The 21134-nt window shown below is 35.0% G+C and overlaps 1 protein-coding gene across 20 annotated transcripts in view; it reads left to right on the forward strand.

The window, feature by feature from the left end:
- The window catches only part of C2CD5 (C2 calcium dependent domain containing 5), a 58962-nt gene that overhangs the window by 19091 nt on the left and 18737 nt on the right, over positions 1-21134 (forward strand). For 11 of the 20 annotated variants that reach the window (XM_048300159.1, XM_048300165.1, XM_048300167.1 and 8 more), the window contains 3 exons: positions 4771-4879; positions 17761-17875; positions 19565-19660. In XM_048300159.1, coding sequence (XP_048156116.1) covers positions 4771-4879; positions 17761-17875; positions 19565-19660 — 320 coding nt within the window. Of the gene's footprint in view, positions 1-4770; positions 4880-6646; positions 6713-17760; positions 17876-19564; positions 19754-21134 lie in introns of all 20 variants that reach the window. The other 9 variants (XM_048300153.1, XM_048300156.1, XM_048300155.1 and 6 more) reach the window with 2 other exon arrangements.

Raw genomic sequence — 21134 nt, forward strand, 5'->3', positions numbered from 1 at the left:
AATTAATTGTTTACATTGTGTAATTGCAACTTCTTAGTATAAATTATATACTGCTTTGATCAAAATGTTGATAATGAGGTGTCTTGAAGGAAAAAATGTGAGTATTTTCCTACTCAGAAATAAATTTAATTGCAATTTCTGACTACCTAAACTAGTGACATAGGAGCATGTAAGTTAGTTGAGAAGAAAATCACTTACATCTGTGAAATAAAAGTGCCCAGCTGCTATTTTGAGTAAGTGGATGATTCTCTTCTCATTTCTTGTGTTATCCATGGCTAAGGGAGGATCTCCTCATAGGTTCTGTAGCAGGCGGGGTATGTAAAAAATACTGTGACTCTTTCTAGCCCTTTCTTCTTTTATTGGGGATTCCTAAAGCGTCATTTGAAGTACTTTCTTGTTTTTCTTTTTTTTTTTTGGTGAGGCTTTGCAGATGTCTTTGTAATCTTATTTATGCAGAATTTTTTAAATTTGTTGTTTTTAAGAGAATTTTTAAAATCAGTGTACTTTGCATGTTGATACATTTCAGTTAAAATTTTTATTAAGGTATGAATACAAATCCATGGGTTTTTTTCTTTTAATTTTTTAATTTGGCAGAAAGAATGCTTTAAAATGAGCCTTTTTTCTGTTTACCTTTGATTTGACATTCCATGGCTGATCTTTTTGTTTCCTCAGGAAGCTTTCTAAAGACAATAAAAATGTAAATTAAGAGCCCTTAATATATTTTTAGAGCTTGAATTATTTGCACATTATTTTGATAAGGTCTGTGTATTGTCTAGTAGAAAAAAAAGTACTGTAAAATAGGATGGAGACATGCTGAGTCTGTTATTGATGACAATTATGATGTAGCAGCAAAGCATGTGGGCAGTTAATTGATATAAAATATGTTCATTCTGTCTTCTGAAAATTTCATATTGGATGTGTTTTTGCTATGGTGTTACCTCTTTTGGTTACCTTAAAGTGGAGTTAACTAGAATGAATAACATCTGTAAGTTTTGTCTGTTTTAATATTACACACATAAACAGTGCACTCTACTTGTCTGGATTACTTAGGATAGCAAGTATTTGGGAAAACCAAGAATAAATTCAATATTTTGAGTTTAAGGGACCTTAAAGATCATCTTATTCCAACCACCCTGCCATGGGCAGGGACACCTTCCACGACACCAGGTTTCTTAAATTGTTCTTTTGAGTCTTACTTAGTTTATTTGGGTATATGGTAATGCTAAGGTACCTTAAAATAAGTTCATTTAATTGCATGTCTCAACAGCTTTATTTAATCAAATGTATTTTTGGTGTATTACTTAAATAACCCTAACTGTAAGCAGAACAGAGTTAGAAGGGTAATATTCCTCAATTTCTTCCCTGAAAATAAACCTGTGGAAAATACAGCTGTGGAAAACTCATGTACATGTTACATTGTACATTAATAACTGTTAGCAATTCCCTGTACATATGTAGATAGCAAGAGTAACTTTATAACAGCTGTCTTTCTATATATTTTTGACTAAAAATATGTATATTGTATTTCCATTAGTAGGAATATTTGAGGTTATCTTACTCCTATAAAATTAGCCTATGTTTTTGTAGAAATGGCCAAATGCTGCTCTCAATGGTATTTTGTGTCTCTGACTTCCACTTGGACAAATTCTGTTTTCTTCCTGCTTTTACATTCTGCAAGTGCATGAGAGATCTTTTCTGCTGCCTTTTCAGAATGGGGATCTGTTGGCCTTAATTTCTGAAGGGCACTGCAGGAAATCTGTTGTGTTAAGAGCACAGTTCTCTGGGAGATTCATTTGGCTGAAATCCTCACTTAAGCATCTTTTCTTTCCAGTGACTTCTTATCCACTCATCCCCTCAGTTCAGGTCAAGAAAAACTGTAGGGTTGTTTGGCCACCTTGTGAGATGGCACAGTGAATGTGCTTAGAATAAAAATAATTAGCCAGGAAACGAACAAGATCTTAATGTGGACCAGTTCCCTGCTCTGGTTCAGCCCCAAAAGCTCTGTGAGCACACCCGAGTATTTATCTGTGGGAGTGGTTTAATGATGGGAATGAGTGAATGACTGGAAGGGGATCAGAGAACTGCTTCAGTTGGCACTTACACCAAAGGATGTGTGTAGCCTTATTCCACGTGCTTCTTCATTGTTTTGTGTGTCTTTGAATGAAATGTACTTTAAAAAGGGCACTAGCAATACATGTCTGTGTATATACATTTTTAAACATTGTATTAAGCAAATATTTGAGGATTTGATTGTAACCTTATCAAACTTTGCCCCCCCCCCCCAAAAAAAAAAAATCTCTGTGCAGTTGCGAGGACTAAAACGGTGACCGTTCTTTCATGGTCTATGCAATCAATGACTGTAAAGTGAAATAGTGAATTGGTATTGGTAGAATGATTGACCATCTTCAGTTGTAGCTTGGAAATCGTTGTTTGTCATACACTGAAATACCTTGTGGTTGCATCACCTTGATGTAAAGGTAGTCCTTTGCAAATTGCAGTAACAGAGGGGATTTGTAATATGACAACTGCATCTGGTTCTTACGAATTCTCTGTTTTCCCTGAAATAACTGTAGATTTATAATTTTGAACTATTACAGTTTACAGCATGTAATTGAGGCAGGAACTTGTATTTGAGTAATATAATAATAAAATTCAAAAAATCTCTAAATGAGATTAAAAAAGAAAAAAGAATGTCATCATATGAAATGATGGAGTTCCATCAGTGTCAGAATGAATGACAGATTGTTAGCAGAATTGTGTCAAAATGGTTCAGTGAGGCTGTTACCCAGATTTGTCTGTGGCTCGAATTAACTGGTAGAACACCTTATTTTATAATGTAATACAGGCTTGGGAGTATTGATATATTGATTGAGATAAAGCCATGTTATTATTTGAGGTTTTATTCCTGATTTCTAGTATAGAGAATCAGGCAAACTGGAAGTCTGAACATGTTAAAATTACTTGCAATACCCAGCCTTATGGAAATGAATAGAAAATGAAAAACCTTCTGAATTTCCATATAGATTAAAAAACATTGGATTTGTTTAAGCTTTAGAGCATGGAGTTGTTTACTTTGAGCAAAGTTGTTTACTTTGTTCACTCCTTACTGCTTCAGCACAGTGTAAATGTGAATGTATCTATAAAATGTAAATGTAGTATAGGCTTAATGGAATTTCATATAGCTGGCACATTCAGTAAACTTTTTTATTGATTTCTGCAGTCCTGGAAAAGCAAATATTTTGAGTATTTCGACTTTTCTGGTAACTTCCAAAGCACTTTGCAATCTTTTAGAACCTTCTGGGGGAATCTTTACTGTATCATTCTAGAGATCCATTGCTGCTCCTGAAGACCCATCAGTCAAGCAGGTTTGCATAATCCTGGGCTGAAATCTTCCTGCTTTTTAATTGCATCATAAGGCAAAACTGCAGGGTTTGGGTTTTGGGATTGTTTTGCTTCTGGTTATTGATACTATGGTTGCTGATTTCAAAGTTTGCCTCTTGATTTTGAAAGTTTAAGCCAAATGAAAATCCAGAAAACATGACGTTTGTAGGACCTTTTAAAAGTTTAAAGAGTTCCTGTAACAAGGGTGGTAAGAATCCTGGAGTATTAGTTTTTAAACCTACATTGGGCTTTAGTTTTAAGATGACTTTTCATGCCATGTATTGCTGGAAGAACCTGATCCTCATTGAATCTGCAGCATGTGTGCTGTTCAGGTAGAAGCTCAGTTGAATTGTACTGTTTCTAAGTATGTGAGAAAGGAATCTATCCTATACTTTCTCTCATATAAAATTATGGTATTTATTTGTTCCATTAAATCAGTTACGATTATATGAAACATGATTGCATGCTTTTTATTCTTTTTTTTTTTGCTTTCTGTGTTTAGAATTGCTGAACATGAATTATTGCCTTTCCCCCATAAGTGTACTATTATGTATATATTAGACATATCGCAGAACATCTCTGGAGAAATTAAAATCTAATTTTGGGCTCAACTTCTTTGAATATGACTTTTATTTCATCATATGTGCCTTGAAAAATTGCTGTTATTACTTACTTTGCCTCTTTTATGAATTACAAGCTGAAGTAGTTGCTGAAACTTATCTCTTCATTTTACTTAAACCTGGTAAAAAGTAACTTATGCAAATTAATTGGAAGTGAATTACCCTAGTTTAAGAACTTACAGTTGTGTTTCAAGACCTATGCTTTATTTTAAAAGATGGATATTTACTTGTTTTATTTAGAGCTCACGAGCAGAGCAGTCTTTTGATATTTTTTCGGTATGTTTTCCTGTAATAAGACATTCCTCATTCTTGCAAGACTTCAGTTTGTTTCACCTTGTGCTTCAGAATCAAACTGCAGTCAGTTGTAACAAGAATACCTAAAAATTGAGAAAAATGTTTATTTTTTATCAGCTAATGAAAGTAGAATTAATTTAGCAGTAGTAGTAGTTTAGCAGCCATAGTAAAAGTGGATCGATAGAGGTTTTGTTAACATAAGTATGTAAAGTTTTGATTATTTATCATTGTTGTGCTGAGAAACAGCTCTATGGGGGAAAAGTATTCTTTCACTCTGTAAAACCTCTGCTTTTTTGATACAATGGGTCCGTGAGGACAGATGGTTGTGTAGTGCTCAGTAAGCCTGAAGGACATGTCTGGCCCAGTGTAACTGCTTTGCTTGTATTTCAGGGAAATGATCAATTCATTGCATGTTAATTGGCACTCAGCAGTGGTTGGTAAACAGTCATTTAATGTTTGCTTTTAATCATAACAGGAATTCCCATTTTTTACTTTGACGACCTTCCCACCAGGCTTTCTTGTCCACGTTGGGGGTGTTGTCAGTGCTCGCTCAGTGAAGCTCCTGGATCGCATCCACAATCCTGGTATGTCAGCACAGGAGTGACTTCCTTGCACAAGGCCTGTCATCTAACCTTTATAACATATCAGTGCTTGAATAGATACAGATCTATTCTAACAATGTGTATCAAAAGCAGTGTATTTCAGACAATCATTTAAGCTTGAAAAATAAGTTACTCAGTGGTTATGTTTTTAGTGAGAAACATTTCAGCAAGTTAAAGTAGTACTAAAAGTACTTTGAATCAGTAACTTTGCACTGAAAACTGTCTTTGAATTATTCAGGTCTTAATTAATTTTTTTGCCATTTTTTGGTATTAAAACTTGATGCAAGTTTTCTATTCAAACAAAAATGAGATTAAATGCTTGATCTTAACTATGAATGTTTTCTCATTTTCAGCTCCTTGAAATCGTTAAGGACTAATGGCTACAATTTAGCTCACAACATGGTTATTAACCTTTACAGCATTGTTTCTGTTCTTGAAAACCTTTACTGAACAGTACTTCAAGATTTTTATTATTTTCCTGGGAACCCCAGTACTAGAACATGTGTATTTTGCATATCCTAGTTCTAATGTTAGAACTAAGTGACTTCTGACTCTGAAGACTTGGTTTAGTCACTGAGACCAGATGAGGAATGCTTTGCAAAAAGTTGGAGTTGACAGTGCACTTAAAAATGCAAGGGAGAGTAGAAATAGTACCTGTAGTGGTTTTGCATGCACTAGTCAGGAGTAATAAAAGGAAGTTTAGGCAAATACATCCATAAAAACAAGTACAAAAACCTAATATTTTCCTTTTCTTTCTATGGCCCAAGGCAAGCAATTCTCCAAGCAGGTAGATCAGATTGCTGCTGATCTAAAGATTCAGTAAACTGGCAACATGAAATTAAATCCAAGACTTAATTTGAATTAGATCCTCCTACTTTAAGGGATTTTTTTCAAGTATATTAGTAGACAATATTGCTCTTTAGTTTTCCTATTTTAAGATCTATTTACACAGTGAAGTGAAGATTAAAAGAAATGTCAAAGTATAATTTATATGTGAGTCTTTCCTTTCTTTGCCACAAAGTTATTTTAGGATTCTGTATTTTCAGCAGATTTCTGATACAGGTCTCTTATGTGCAAAATTTACTGTGCGATAGATGTAAGACAGAATGGGAAAAAAATCAATTTTTTTCAGAAGTTTTAAAAGCTAATTTCTTGCATTATGCATTCCTTCATTTTTACCAGCTGACTGGAAGCAGTATAAGACGTAAGGCAAGATAGAGATGTATGTTTGCACAGCTGCAGTGTTTCTGTGAGACTTGAAGATTGCTCCTGACAAGTGAATGTAAAATGCATGATCCTTGGAACTCAGTATATTGCAAAATAGTGAGAACAAAAGGGGAAATGAAAGCACATGGCTGTGGGAGGGAAGGTGGAGAATTAGAAAAATATTCTGATATAGTTATTATCATGAAGCATTTGAGTAAAATAAGTCTGTAAAATATTAAAGGAAGCAAATAAACTGGCCAGTGAATAAATCAGGAAAACATGGAAGAGGAGAGAACATTTGAAGGTGGATTAAGAACTTGCCAATAAGACAAAATTGCCATATACTGTCCACTTTGGTCACCTAGTGCCAGATTGCTACAGCATGCTCCTTTTTCCCTTTCTATTTCAGCCTCTTATTAACTCTGCTGTCTGTGTCTTTCCAGTTCCTGTGGAGTGGTGTTGTCAATTGTGTTCTTGTTGGTAGTTTTTTTTTCACTATTCTGCTTCTATAACTGATCTACTAATTTGCTGTTTTGAACTCAGCCTTTGTCGGAATTATGGGTAACACAAGATCATACAAACTGCTAGACTGGAATAGTTTCAATTCAGGTATTTTATTAGTCATTCAGTACTACATATGCTGACAGAAATTATGGCAGCTCAGTGAAGTTATTAGAAATGTTCTAGGATATTTAGGTTAATGTTTCAAATTTAAATCTATTTAATCATCAAATGCCTAAATGTGATGTTTTCATGCTATTAAAGACTTTATTTAAAATTAAAACCCATTGTTTTAGTATAAAATAGTATTGCTAAGAATAATTTAATATCAATCTGGAAAGCTGAATGTTCAGATGTTTATTTGGTAGTCACTTTCAGCTCAGCATCCATGAAGGAAGTAATTTAGGGAAAGAACGCTTTCTTGCTTACACAGTTGGGATTGTGTCAAGTGTGATTTTTTTGTTGTTGTTTGGGTTGGAGTTTTTTATGTAATAGGTTGGGGGTTTTTTTGGCCTATTGGTTTGATTTGGAGAGACTGTTGGGTTTGTTTTGTTTTGCATGAGCTTGCACTTTCTTCAACAAAGGCTTTCCTCCTGTTAATTTCAGGAAATTGATGAATGTTTGTTTTTAATAATAGCTCTAAAATAATAGATGTGGTATAGATAATAATAGATGTAAAAATTGTCCAAGAAAAATAGAGAACTATCAGGTTAAAGAGAAGGGTAGTATGTAGCCCAGGATTTGTTGGTTCATAAATCTTGCATTGTAAAACGCAGCCAGTTTCAGGACTTAAACCATCATTAGTTGAACTTTTTAATCACTTAATTACCTAGCTTGAAAAAAGCCCCAATATTCTTACTTTTTTATGCAGTTTTAGTAATCAAAGTGTGTAATTTCCTTATACAGCTGTAGAAGGAATAGATGAATTGATGCAATGTAGATGAAATAAAGACTTTTCCCTCTCACGTTTTCCCTCTGGAAAGATAACATGCTGTGGAAGAGAGGCAGGTGTAACTTCTCTGCATATAACGTCCAAGCCAGCAGACCTTGTCAAGCCTTGATGTTTTTAAAGCTGGCACAATAAGAAGATACAAAGCTGACCTCTGAGGGCTTTTTTCCCCCAGAAACAAACTTTCCTTCTTGGTAATTCAGTGTTGCCATGCAGCTCTGTGTCATGCTCTAAAATTCAGTTTAAATGTACAGTTATTAAAAAGGAGACATTTTTCATTTTGCAAATTGTTTGAAAGTAGGGAGAACCTAAATCTATTGGCTCATTTTTATTGTTCCTTGTTACAGTAAGCATCTTTTAATATTATAATTATGAGCTTTTCTGATTTTGTTGGTTTTCTTCGCTTGCTCTAAAGTTACAATCTTTTAAAATTAACTTCCAGTATGAAAAGAATATTATAAAATTCTCAGGTCTGTGACTGGTACAGCATAGTCTGATCCAAGGTGTTAAAAACATGTTAAAATTTTTGTATATTGTGTGTGACCATGAAAAGTTGGAATTCATTGCTGCTTCTTCCAGATTGTTTAGTAGGATGTTTTTATTGAAAGAATTTTATTAGAATAATGGAGTAAATGAGTTACGTACAGACATTAAACATGCCTTGAACTAGACTAGAAAGTGATCCACAATGTAAGATTAGGAAGCTAAGTGGAAGTCAGGCATTCAGTTCTTGACAGACTATCCAAAATTGTTGTCTAAATTTTTTAGAGATTACAGGAAAATGAATGTGCTTATATGTATAAAAAACATTTTACCCAGAGGTGCTTGTTACCTAAAAGTGTTGGTTGGAGTAGAGAGGTCTAAACCAAGCAGTAATTGTAGAGTTAATACCTCCCTGAGAACTGGCTGTGTTTCTGTAGCCTTGATGTGTCAGTAGTTCTGTAGGAAGAGCTGGTTAATCCTACTGGTTTGGGACTGAGCAGGTTACATTCATATTCCTGGAAGTACGGGGTTTTTGCAGTGCTAGGTTTGCTGCTGGACAGAGAATGTAATCACAACCATAAGTGGGCTAAAATTATTTTCCTTTTGGAAAATGTTCAGGCTTCATTTCCGCTTGCTTAGTAACCTGTGTAGTGCAGAAAGATTTTTTTTTTTTTTCCTTGCCAATGGTTTAATTGTGTGTAAGATATAACAGGAGCATCCAGTGGTAGTGAGAAGTCAGAGATTTGAAGATACTTGAAAATCAGATACAGAAGTAAAGACTGACTATTTCATGAATGGAAAAGAAGCTGTTTATACATCTGGGAATTGCATATAGTTCAATGAAGAGTTGTTTAAGTGTAAAATACAAAAAGGTGGACATGAAGATGAATTTGCAAAAAAAAAAAAGTAGGGAGTTGAGCAAAAATTCATAGAAAAGAGAGCACATAAATACAGTGGAAGATACACTCTGATGCTGTCTCTGAGAAAGAATGTACTTACTATAAGTACACAAACATGCAAGGAATCCTCAATCCAGAAAACTAGATCTTCGTTAAAAGTTTGACACTGAGGTTAAACATGGAGCAGAAAGGTAGGCAGTGCAAGAACTTGTTGAATAGAGGCTACTTTTCCATATGGCCATTTCATAGTACCAACATATAGTTTCTCACATAATTAAATTTTAAACTCCTCATTCAGGAAGCTGCTCCAGCAGTGCATCTTCATCTACAGTAGTCAGAAACATGGAAAGATAAAAGACTGTTAAAAATTTCCTAAGAGTCTCCTGAGCTTCTTGTGTGATATCCAGTCTTGCTGTTGGAGTATGAAGTTCTCCAGAGTTAGTTTTGCATAAGAGGAAATGCAAGAGGAAAGCTTGGCTATGTTTTGGTTCTGTAACTGAATGTTTTTCTTTCACAGAAATACAAACAGAGAACGTGCAAATTATATTTCAAGCTGCTTTCTGGAGTGTAAAGGTGGCCCATTTGTAGGAACACAGTAGGAAATGTCAGAATGTTCCTGTTGGTGTCTGATGTGGTTATCCTTCGTAATTAGTAGGAAAAAATCCAACATTTTAAGGTAGACTTCTTGACTTTTCTTGGAGAATTTCCAGGTTGACTTCTTGTCCATCAGTGTGTGTTGATATGAAAATGGGAGGTTAAGGCAGTCGTCAGAGGCTTTTTCTGAGAAGAGTGAGGAGTGTGATGTTCTGGTGTAATAATTTACTCCAGTTTTCTGCATCCTTTCCAGAGGAGTGAATGTTCCTAAGTAATTTCTATGGTTAATGGGAATGGTGTTTGAATATTCTTTCTGGAAGCTGATACACCCTTACATTAACGAAATAATTTTTGTTGGGATTGTGCATTAATTTTTTTTTTTTTTTGGAGAGTTCTAAGTAGATATTTATGTAACTGAACAAAGGGTGGTCACTGTCAGTGAGCATAGAATAGTATTCACATGTTCTGTTAGAGATTAATAAATAAACTTGACATTTAAAATCTTTGTTTAGAATTCTATGCCTACCTAAGTAAAGCTATTTAATCTGTTCACACTGATTTAAAACTCTCCCTAAATTCTGGCTAATGGTGTGAAAGCCAATATAAACTTTTCCTTGCACAAGTGCTCCAAAAAAGTTGCTTATTGCACAACTACACTTTGGTTTTGAATTGATAGTACACAAGAGAGAACACCTTGGTCTTGCAGAAAATTGTTATTTTTGCACATAATTCATCCTAATTTAAAATACAGGGCTTGACTAAAACTATGGTCTTCATAAAATTTCCTTCATGGATTGCATTGAGTTTTTTCAGCCTTCTGATATTTGCTTCTGTGGTTGCAAACATACAGTTGTAAAACTGTTTGCCTGGGTCAAAATATATCATTGTTAGAAGAAACCAGAATGGTTCTGGTTGAATCAACTCCTTCCTAACTGCTACATAATTACAGGTAAACATGGCCTTGTAAAATGTCTATAGACAGTTTTGTAGGAAAATATACAGACAGAGAATACAGGTTCTAACTGACTGTAAAAGGATTGTAGGAATAACTGATAAATGTCAGTGGATAATATGAGGCACAAGAGATTTTCTTTTTAAGTCTCCTTGGATCCAGAAGTTGAAAGAGGCTTCTCAGCCTAGTTTGTCTTAAAACAAAATAAGCAGTTGTGAGTGTATAGAAATAATGAATGCAGAGGTTCTGTGTTCCTGAGGAGTGCAAACAAGGAATAGGAAATTCCGAGAGAGTGTCATTTCATGCCAGATAATGCCATCCCTTTCCTGCTGCAATAAAATAGATAAAATCTGGTTTAGGAAGCCCTGTCTTGTTACAGCACAGTGTCCCCAGTTTTGGGTAACAGCCCCTTTGTTGTAGTCATTTGAAGCTTTTCTTTGAAGATAGCTCATGTTCTAAAATAGGTTGTATTTATTGTGTCAGGGTGACAAAGCAACAGAGACACAAAATAGAATAAGTAGTTTCTTTATTACCTGCTGAGTCACCATTCTAGGATGAATGACTGAAATAATCACTAAAAGCTGGATTGACAAAGGTGCATATTTATGCATGGAACTGATTTTCCAGAGGCAAATTTACTTCCTATATTTAATGGTTTTTTATTTCTGGGCAGTATTTTTGGGCTTGTATAATTCTAAGTGTGATGCAATTTAAACCTACATTTTTAAGTATTGTAAGGTGTTATTTAATAGTTTAATTTTTAATATATTCTGAATGGGTTTTTTTTCTTCAAATGCCTTATCTTTTGACATTACATTTTTCATTTTATTTAACTTGTATAACATGGTGGTTTCTTTTCCTTTAGCTCCACACTAAATAATTTCTGCTGCTTTGACATTATTGCAGGATTTTTTTTTTTAGATAATACTTTTTTCAGCTTGTGCTGTTTCTATCAGACCTTCATCTACAATTAAAAGTTATAGCCACTGTTGTGGCTGTATTAAGCCATAAGGGGAACACCCTTCTGCTTCTCCATCTTGGAGTGTATTTTGGGATTAAAGCTAACACTTCTCAACAGCGAGCTGCCACTGAAGGGAATGATGTATGGAATTTTCTATATGGTTTCTATACGGAATCTTTTGGTGGTCATGTAGTGGTTTGGCCTGACTGACCCAGTAGAAAACTGCCCTGCACATGAAAGGGTTTGTGTTTAATCAGCCAGCCAATATCTCATCCTGGAAATGCAGTTTTAATCCTAAGTGTTCTTAAAATTGTCTCCTTAGTAATTGAAGAATTCCTTCAACTTTCAAGTCTTTTTTTTGCTCATTCAGCAGTTTGGGGTTAGGAAGTGAGATGTGTGCTGCTCTCTGACTTCATCTGGTAGAAAAGCACTGGTTATCAATGATATTTTGCAAGCTGGATGTTTTATTTGGAGTTTTAATTTTGTAAGAGTTAAGTGTACCTGTTGTCTTTGGGTGTGCTTATTACACTGTTGCCTGCTGGTTTAGTGTATCCTAGTTTTCTTTTGATATATCCCAATAATCTACTTCCTTCACTTTTTGTAATGAAGTTTTCATTTGTACATCTTTTAGTCATAAAGATGAATATAGGGAGTAGTTTTTTAAACAAGGATGGAGTGGCTTGGAAACTTTTTTGAAAGTTTTAGGTTAATCTGCTGTAGGTTTAGTTATTTTCTGCCTGAGTTTGTGTTAATCTTTACAGACCAGAGGATTTATGTTTCTGTACAGTTATTTAGTTGTTAAATATTTTAGAAAATTGATAATGTCTGTGTTTATGGGATAACCAGAAAAGATTAAATAGAACTTCAAGGTCCAGGAAAGGTTGCTTATAAACCTAACAAAGGTGTCAAAAAAACCCAACCAGCCAAACCTACAGAAAAATACCACACTTCTTTCTGTATAGGCTGTTATTAGGTTTTTCGTTAAGAAGATACAAAAATAAGGGAATATTGAAGGTGTGGATAATGGCTTTGCCTAATGAAAGACTCAAAGATTGAATCTGAAAGAATATTATTTGCCATTTTTGAAACGAGTCATTTATAGATGGTGAAAATTTTCCTCAGATGATTATCCTCCTCCTATCAGAATATTGTGTTATACATGTAAATATTTATTAAATTATACAATGTAAAGTTGGTTGAAATTAATCAGACAGTTTCTACTTTGGAGTAATTTCCTCAGGATGTCTAAGGATTCAGCTTTAAGGATACAGCAACTCTTGTGTATGAGCTGTGTCATCAAGAGACCAGTCTTCTTAATCTTCAGTTTAAAAAAATCTGTATGGACTAGCAAAATGCAGCTTCTGGCTAAATCTTGAAAGAACCTGTACAAGTGAACCTCTAGCAAATAACTTGGGGAAGGTGTTGCTTCTTATGAATCAGAAAGTGATAGTTTCTAGGTGAAAGATCTACACAGGCTACTGTCCCATGGATAGTACAGCTCAACCTTGTATTTTAAAGGAGATGGGTGACTTGGTGGTGGATAGAGCTAGCTCGAAGAACATTCTGAGTACAAAAGTGCTATTTGTATCTTATAAAACTGCTGAATAAAACCAGTTTTGAAAGTTTTCAGTTGGAGGAGGTTTGAGTTGGCACAATTTTTATAGAACACTGTACTATTGCCAACATTGTTTCTCAAGTCCTCAGCTATAAAAAACAGTGTGCTTTGCTTCCACTTGGTTATAAATATCCTGCCAATTTGGAAACATTAATAAAGTAAGTTTAATATTCAGCCTTTGGTTTCTCACATAGGGTGCATAATTAGCAGTGGAATTTCCTGTGAACTTTTCTGCTTAAAGTTGTAGAGAAACCTTGGTCCCCACTACTCGGTACATTTGCTAGAAAAGCTTGTGACTGAGTGCTCTGTATGCTTGCCTTTTTGCTTCCACCTAGAATCCAGGGCCATTACTTTCTGTAACCATTTCAGTGAGCTGCCATAGTTTTCAGTCTGTACTGTCACCTGATCCAAGCATGCGCCAAAATACCCACTGTTTCTGGCTCCTGTCTGCTGAATCTGCTTTGCAAACCCTTGGTTATTAAGCTTTTGCGTTAGCAAAAAAACCAACAGGCACTCTCATGGAGTGTGCTGGACACATGCCATCCTGCTTCCCTAACTCCTCTAATTGTTTATGTAAATCCTTAGCTTTACTAAACTTGTAAATGCTACGACGGCATCCTCATGTGAAATTGTGTGGCTCATGTGTCAAAAAAGGCTGCTTGTGAAAATATTTGTCAGAAGAATATGAATGCTACACATTGCACTGCATTCAGTATTTTGTATCAACTTATTATTGCAATGTCGTGATGTTTGATTTTAATTGTAGACAATTGTTTTGTGTTCTAATATGCAAAGGTAAGTTCTTGTAAACTGTGAATGTACAGTATTTTTATATAAACATAATTGTTATTTTTTGGCCTCCTTCTGGAATAAAAAATAGTCAAATATCTTAAACAGAGGTCCCAGTCTTCTTTACAAACAGTTGTTTATGCATGACTTATAGAAATATTTGTTCTTGTGCAATTGTTGGATTCTTTGAAAGATATTGGGCCTGATCCTGTTAACTCTGAAGACAGTGGCTGGAAAATACTTCTTACCTCTAATAAGAATGAAAATGATCCATTGCATTTCTGTAGTTAATAGTTTTGTTAGTGCTGATGCTGAACAGATTCTTAGAATACAGGGTTACATGTTGTTTTAGCAAGGCAGAGTTTTGACCAACTTCACAACAGTATGTGTTTGCCATAATGATAAGGTGTTCTTGTAGATGTTAGGTAAGAAAATAGTTAAGTCTCCTAATAACATCAGTAACTTAAACTATAAATTTCAATGGAGAAAAGCTAAATATTTGCATAGAGTTTGGGACCCGTCACTATTTCTACCTTTTCTGTTCACTTTAAGGATCCCCGTTTCCTTTCAACATCTCATTCCATTTCAGTTTTCACTGTGGCTACATTCCTTTTCAATGTCATTCTTGTCTGTAATCTTACTTTTATTTCGCAGCACATTTTCTGTCTATCCTTAACCACTTCACCTGTTGCTGGCTCCCAAATCTTCATCATGACTTCACATTTTCTTGCTCTTTGTCATAGAAATGTCACTGGTGAAAAGTAGAAGCAGTTTTTACCACATGGAACCAAAAGGTGTAAAAAGTTATGGTTTTGAAATTTGGAACCTTTTTGCCTAGAAAAAAGGGTTCTCCTTTGCAGGTGTTTTTTTTTGTGAAGTACAAGAATTTGTGTGGCTTAGTGGTTTTTTTGTGGTTTAGTTAGTGTTTGTAACCGGCTGCCTGTGATCCAGTCTCATTGAGCAGGTGTTTTTCTGCATGGTCAGAGAACCACTTTTGCTACTACTTAGACTTTTTGTCTATAGAGAGAAACACATTGCTTATGAAAACAGTCTCTGGCCCATGACTGAAGGGGGAAGGGGGAATTGCTTCCAAGATCCTTGTCCATTCCACCAAAAAGAGTTGAGAGAACTTTCACAGAATGTGCTTGTGGTCTCACATCTTCCATACACTCCGAACTTGTCAGATATTGTAGCCTGGCCTTACAATCCATTTCCAAGACTCTCCTTCGATTCAACTACCCCTACTGCTGTTACCTGGTGGCAGCAGAAGCGGCCTCTGTCCAGAGGTGTAACAAGCAAAGAGAAGACATTTCCCACTTTTTGTACTGACATTGAACCGTGCCATAAGTCAAATCCCTCCTGATGGGAGAGAATTTTCTAAAAGTCCTTGCAAGGAGTTTCAAAGATAAACCGAGACTTTTCCTTGAGTTTCAATACTGCCAGATAGTTGTTTATTAAGTCTTATCAGAGGAACAAAGCCACTAGCGTGACCCAGGTACAGCAATAGAGCACAGAAAGCAGGAGAGAAGTCTCTCTTTATCAAGATTTACACAGCCTTTTAAAGATAATTTAACCAATAGTTACTAAAAACGTACATTATTTTCACTTTCCTACCAGTTATTCAGTAACACGGCCAGGAACTGCAGAATTCTCCAGTCATTCCAGACTAATTTTACTGCAGAACATGGAGTAGTAGAAGAAGGAGAAGAAGGTTTAGAGAACAGCAACAATCCTCCATTTTGATATTTTTTACTCTTATCTATTTACTACAAAGAGAAGCCCAAAACCTCTAAATTTTTTACCCTGTGACAATCTTACATAGTAGTCTATCACCTAATTCACACCACTGTATTTTCTAGTTCCTGTCTGATCGTTGGTAATTTTTTCCAAGGTTGGAGGTTAAAACAGTGTTGTTCAGCGGGCTAAGAACCCCTAAAAACAGGCAGAGAAATATTCTCAGCACTCTGGGTTCCTACATTGTACCACAAATGGTTCTGACAGCTGAGCTGGGGAGCTCCAACCCTGTGTTGTGATGGATTATTTCTGTCGGATTCTCATTTTCCAAAGCTGAGAAGAGCAGGTGCTCCAGGAATCTGAGTCAGGGTTGCTGAGTATCATCATAAGCATTTATTTTCCCAGTCACTGAGTTAAACAGTGTTTTCACACTGGGAGTGAAGTGCAGCACATCAAGATTCTGCCAGTAATGCACTGAAACCTGCTAAAGTGAACTTGGATATAACAGAATATGATCGATACAATTCACAGAAATCCTTTGTTTTGTGTCCTAACGTGTATATTTTTGTTGATTGTGGAGAATATTCCTAAGAACTCTCACTGTAACGTTTTTTCTGTTCAGTGTTCATTTCTTAAAGCAAAGGTTGAATAAACTTAAATCTGAGCATCCAGGCTGCTGCTGGTCAGTATAATGTTTTGAGTTACACAAGCATTGCCATCTAAAGTTAGGTATAATTGAATATACAGACCTCTGTGTTCTTCCTTTGAATTAAAAAATGATCATTAGTTTAGTTTAGAAAAATGAAAGCCTAGTTCTAAATGCAAAGTTGAGGTAAATTCATTAATGACTACATCTTACTTTACAACATTTCTGTTTCAGTAACTTTTAAATTATCTTGCATTTTTGTTTGTCATGTTGTCAGAAAACCAACTGTATGATACTGGGATTATCATACACTGTGTTGATAAACATTCCTGGTAGTACAGAATTGGTTCCAAATAAATTTCAGGTTTTGACCTTGGTATTTAAATTATGATTCGGCAAGGAGAACTCAGTGGCCAGAAGTTTGTGTCTGTACTAAGTTCAGTTAGTTTCAGGGAAATTCTCTTAAGAATCTCTCTACTCAGAACCCTTGGTAGCATCTGAGTGCTTATATTTTGTTACTGGTTTTCCCTTTTTGTATCAACAATTAACACAGTTGCCAACTACATTCATTCATTGAAACAGGTAAGAAGTTTTGAGAGAAGAAACAGCTGACAAATTCTAGTTGTAAGTTTACTATTTGTTGACTCCATATGTAAAAAGCTTGCAAGACAAGAACTTTAGTTATAGGAACTAATTGATGAGGAATTAAAAGATATAGATTGCATGAACTTATTCTAGCAGCACAGGGTTTTTTTGTATTTTTGTATCTTGTAGTTTTCAAGAAAAGCAGGCAGGATATATTTAACATATAACCTTGAGGACAATAAAGGTGATTTAAATCCATTGGTGGGCATGGAGGGAAGGTGCAGTTTCCAGGATACTGAAGCAAAAAAGCACTGACAACACACATCCTGTACTTCTTCATGTTGTAAATGTAGAGGTAGTTTCATGTCCCTATGGCTTCTCAGAGTTAGAAGTGCCACAGAACTGTCTGATTAGTGATACAGTCTTGAACAGGTATTTTTAAAGTCTGGTTAACAGAGAGAACTGCTTGCAGTAGGAAAAACTGTTTAGGTTATTCCAAAGATACCAAGTGTACAGCAAAGTCAAATATTACTTTGCTACTACAAATACTGTTTCATTACAGTTAGTTTTTCCACATTACAGAGTATCTGTGATGCCTTGTTGCAAGTTACACACTGCTCTTGTGTTGTTGGAAACTGAGAGTGTGGTTTGGAACTGAAAATGGGCAGAGATTGAAACAGTATCTACCTTATTTTGCTGTTATCTGTTATATGGACAGCAATGCGAATGCAGTAATTTGTCAGAACTTGCTCACATGGGGGCGAAACAAGATAATTAGTGAAAAAGTCCCATTTGTGTTTGCTTGAAGTGTGATAAATAGGAAGGAAATAAAGTGTCCAGGTACAACAAAACACTTGAATATGAAAAACTCAACTTTTCAGATTAATTGCATGAAGCTTTGTGCTGGCATAGTACAGAATAGTGAACTGATTTATACTTTGTCTTTCAGATGAACCAGAGACACGAGATGCCTGGTGGGCAGAAATCAGACAAGAAATAAAATCCCATGCCAAGGCATTGGGTTGTCATGCTGTAGTGGGCTACAGTGAATCAACCAGCATTTGGTAAATCACGATGATGACTTGATTTTCAAAATGTCACAGAAAACATATTTCATCGTCAGTGGATTAAAAATTAACTATTCCAACACAGTTGCTGGTACTGGCTATTCTGTAACTACTTCAGAGAGTTTAAGTGAGATTATCAAATTTCAGTATTAGGTGTGTTTTATATATGTTTACATCTGGGTTTTAGGTTTTTTCTAATGAATGTTACAATTTTTTCTTTTAAACTAAAGCATACAATTTGCTTTGTAGTAACAATATTAATTTATCCATGAAGTTTTCTCAACCGAGTCTACCTAAATAATTAAGACTGTTCTTAAAAGTATCGTATTGAGGTTTCATTAATGGTTAACAACTGGCAGACCAGAACTTAAATGGAGAACTTCACATTTCAGGCCCAGAAAAAGCTTGTTCTGGGGCCAGGTGTGTCTGATGATACTAAACAGAAAATTACTCTGGTTCCCTATTTTGAATTGCTTTTGGGAAGTAATGAGCAAATTCAAACATCTGAATTTATTTTCTTTCAAGTTGATTTTGCCTAAATATTTTAGGGTAAAAGCACTAAAGATTTGCTTTTTTAAGGAGAAAAGTTGGAAAAGTTTTGGTTTACCATATTTACGTCAGAATTACTCCATCGCTGAGGGATGAACACACCAAAACGAAGCATTTATTCCTTTGCTTGTTGGTCTCCTTGTAAAAAGCATGAACAGTTTGTATTATCTCTTCTACCTTAACTATGGAGAAGGAATGTGCAGAGCATAGGCAATCAGTTATTGGGTTACTGATGCTTATGTTTCTCTAAACGAATTTAATGTGGTAGGGTTTGATTATTGATAAAATATTTATTGGAATTCCCATGCTTGTTGCCAGTTCAGCTTTATTCCATGCTTAAAGCACAAGCCTGTGTGTGTAAGTACTGCTCTGCCAGACATGTTATGTATGCAAAATTATTTTGGGAAGAGAAACAACAACAAAAAAAAGGCACATGTATCATTCTAGAAAATGTGGGAAAGATTTTCTCTATTTTTTTTCAATATAGTATTTTAAGTATTGAATACTAGAGATTTGTTTCTTACTTGAGAGCTTGAGAAATATTAAAAGCTCTGTGGTTGTTCTGAGAGCTTTAACTCTGCTAAACCCTAAGTATAGTTGGTTACTTTACATGTGAAATGTACCATTATTGTAGTTCTTCCTAGTAAAATTTTACTGGTTTGCCACTTATCTTTCAAGAAGCGCCCTTGTCAGTGTTGGGGGTTCTTTTTGAAAAATTTTGAAAATTGAATGTTAATAAGATGCTGAGGCTCTCAACTTCCCTTCTACTTTAGAAAAAAATCATGCCTTGTTTTTTTTTTATGTTTGGTGTGCTGTATTTCTTTGCATTGTTAACTGTAGAACTGAAATCCATACTTTAACCTGGTTAGCCTTTCTGATGTTATATTATTTATAACATGAGTCAAAGCTCTTTAGTCTTTCTGTTCAATCCTTCTTCATCTTGTATTTACGCAATGGTTATGGTTTAAATACCAGAAGTGGATTGTTTGTGAGTTTTAATGGATAAAATTGCACAAGTGCACAAAATTAGTGGTGATGTTGAACTTCTTTGAGACTTGTACTAGCCTTTTAATCTGATAATTTTATATAAAAGCACCATTTAGGAATTCACTCTGTTGTTATTCTTTTCTCTTATAGTGAAGAGGTCTGTATTTTGTCCGCGTCTGGCACAGCAGCAGTATTGAACCCTAGGTTCCTTCAGGATGGCACCATGGAAGGCTGTTTGGAACAAAGGTTGTCATGGCAGCCTGGCTTCTTTTCCATAGGGTCAGAGAAGGGAGAGGTTGATTTTTTTCCTCAGAGCCAAGATAGTTCTTCTCTATTAGGGTAGGTTACAGTGTTACAGTGCAGGATGCGGGACCAACCACTTTACTGCTTTTCACTAACAACAACCACCACAGGAGTAATGGAGCTCTGCACCAAATTAGATACTCTGTTTTTATTTCTAACAGTCTCAATAAGGTAACACGTTTGACTACTAACACAGATCATGACTCAGCTTTTCCTTTGCTGCTCTTCAGGTCTCTCTTCTCAATTTTATATCACACTATAAAAAATGACACATTTTTAATAACTTACATAAGCCAAAAGTGGCTATGTCTGTAATATGTGTATATATGCTCCATTAAATACTATTTATGTGTATATATGCTCTCTAAATATTCATCAAAAGCTGCATGAGAAATAAAATAGGTTGGTTATAAAACAAATATGATGCCAGATTTGTCCAAAATAGGTATGTGTTAGTTTAAGTTGATGAACAAAATCATGAAACTGAAGGCCAAACATGAGGTTTCCCTTTGTTTCTGCTCTTGCAAATAAATTTTGAAGAATGAGTATTGCCACAAAGTTATTTTTGGGGAAAAAAAGATTAGTTAATGCATATTGGTAATTTATTATGTATTCATCAGGATAGTAATCAAATATTTCAAGGGATTATTCTAGTTGTCAGCAAGGCTATTTATTACACTTTAGCACTTGCATTGCTTTTTCCATAATAAACCAGTCAACGTATATTATTTGTTATTCTTTTACTTTGTTAACAGAAGACCCTTGTCTTTTAGTGTAGATAGAGTATTAAAAACTGTAGCCAGAACTAAAATACTTGTTTTTGTAGTCACTATATGATGGAGAGAAAGAAAAATTATGTTCATAACATAAAGAAAATAGCACTTTTATAAAAAAATATAAAAACAGTATTTTGGTGCTTCTAAGAGTCTTGGCATAGATTAGAAATGCCAGAGGGAAGTAAAACAGGTAAACAGACAAAGTTCATGCTCAACACAAAATATATTTGCCATAGTCTTATGATAACTAATGTTCCAAATCTGTCAGATTTGCTTAAGCACCTCTTCAAAATCACTGAGAAGAATTGTTTATGTGAAACAGAATCAATTTGCAGTGATGCAGTTGACCTGCTCTTTCCCTGTGGTCATTCCTGGGTATTGCTCATGGGGGAGAGAGACTTAAGTGTTTTAAGCAAATAACAAGTTTTACCTGATACCTTATCTTAGGAAATAATCTTGCTGTTCTTTTCACAATGTTAATATATATTGTGCTGCTTCTCAGTAGGGTGATTGGTTTGTTGTTTGTATTCTGCTCATTAAGTTTTTATAGGGTTTTGGACACAATGAATGTAGAAGAGACTTTTTGGTGTGTTTGGTACAGTGAATTCTTTGGATTATATTTAGAAGTCACAGTGCTTAAA

The sequence above is a fragment of the Corvus hawaiiensis genome, chromosome 4, assembly GCF_020740725.1.
Source record: "Corvus hawaiiensis isolate bCorHaw1 chromosome 4, bCorHaw1.pri.cur, whole genome shotgun sequence".
In the NCBI taxonomy this organism is placed as follows: Eukaryota; Metazoa; Chordata; class Aves; order Passeriformes; family Corvidae; genus Corvus; species Corvus hawaiiensis.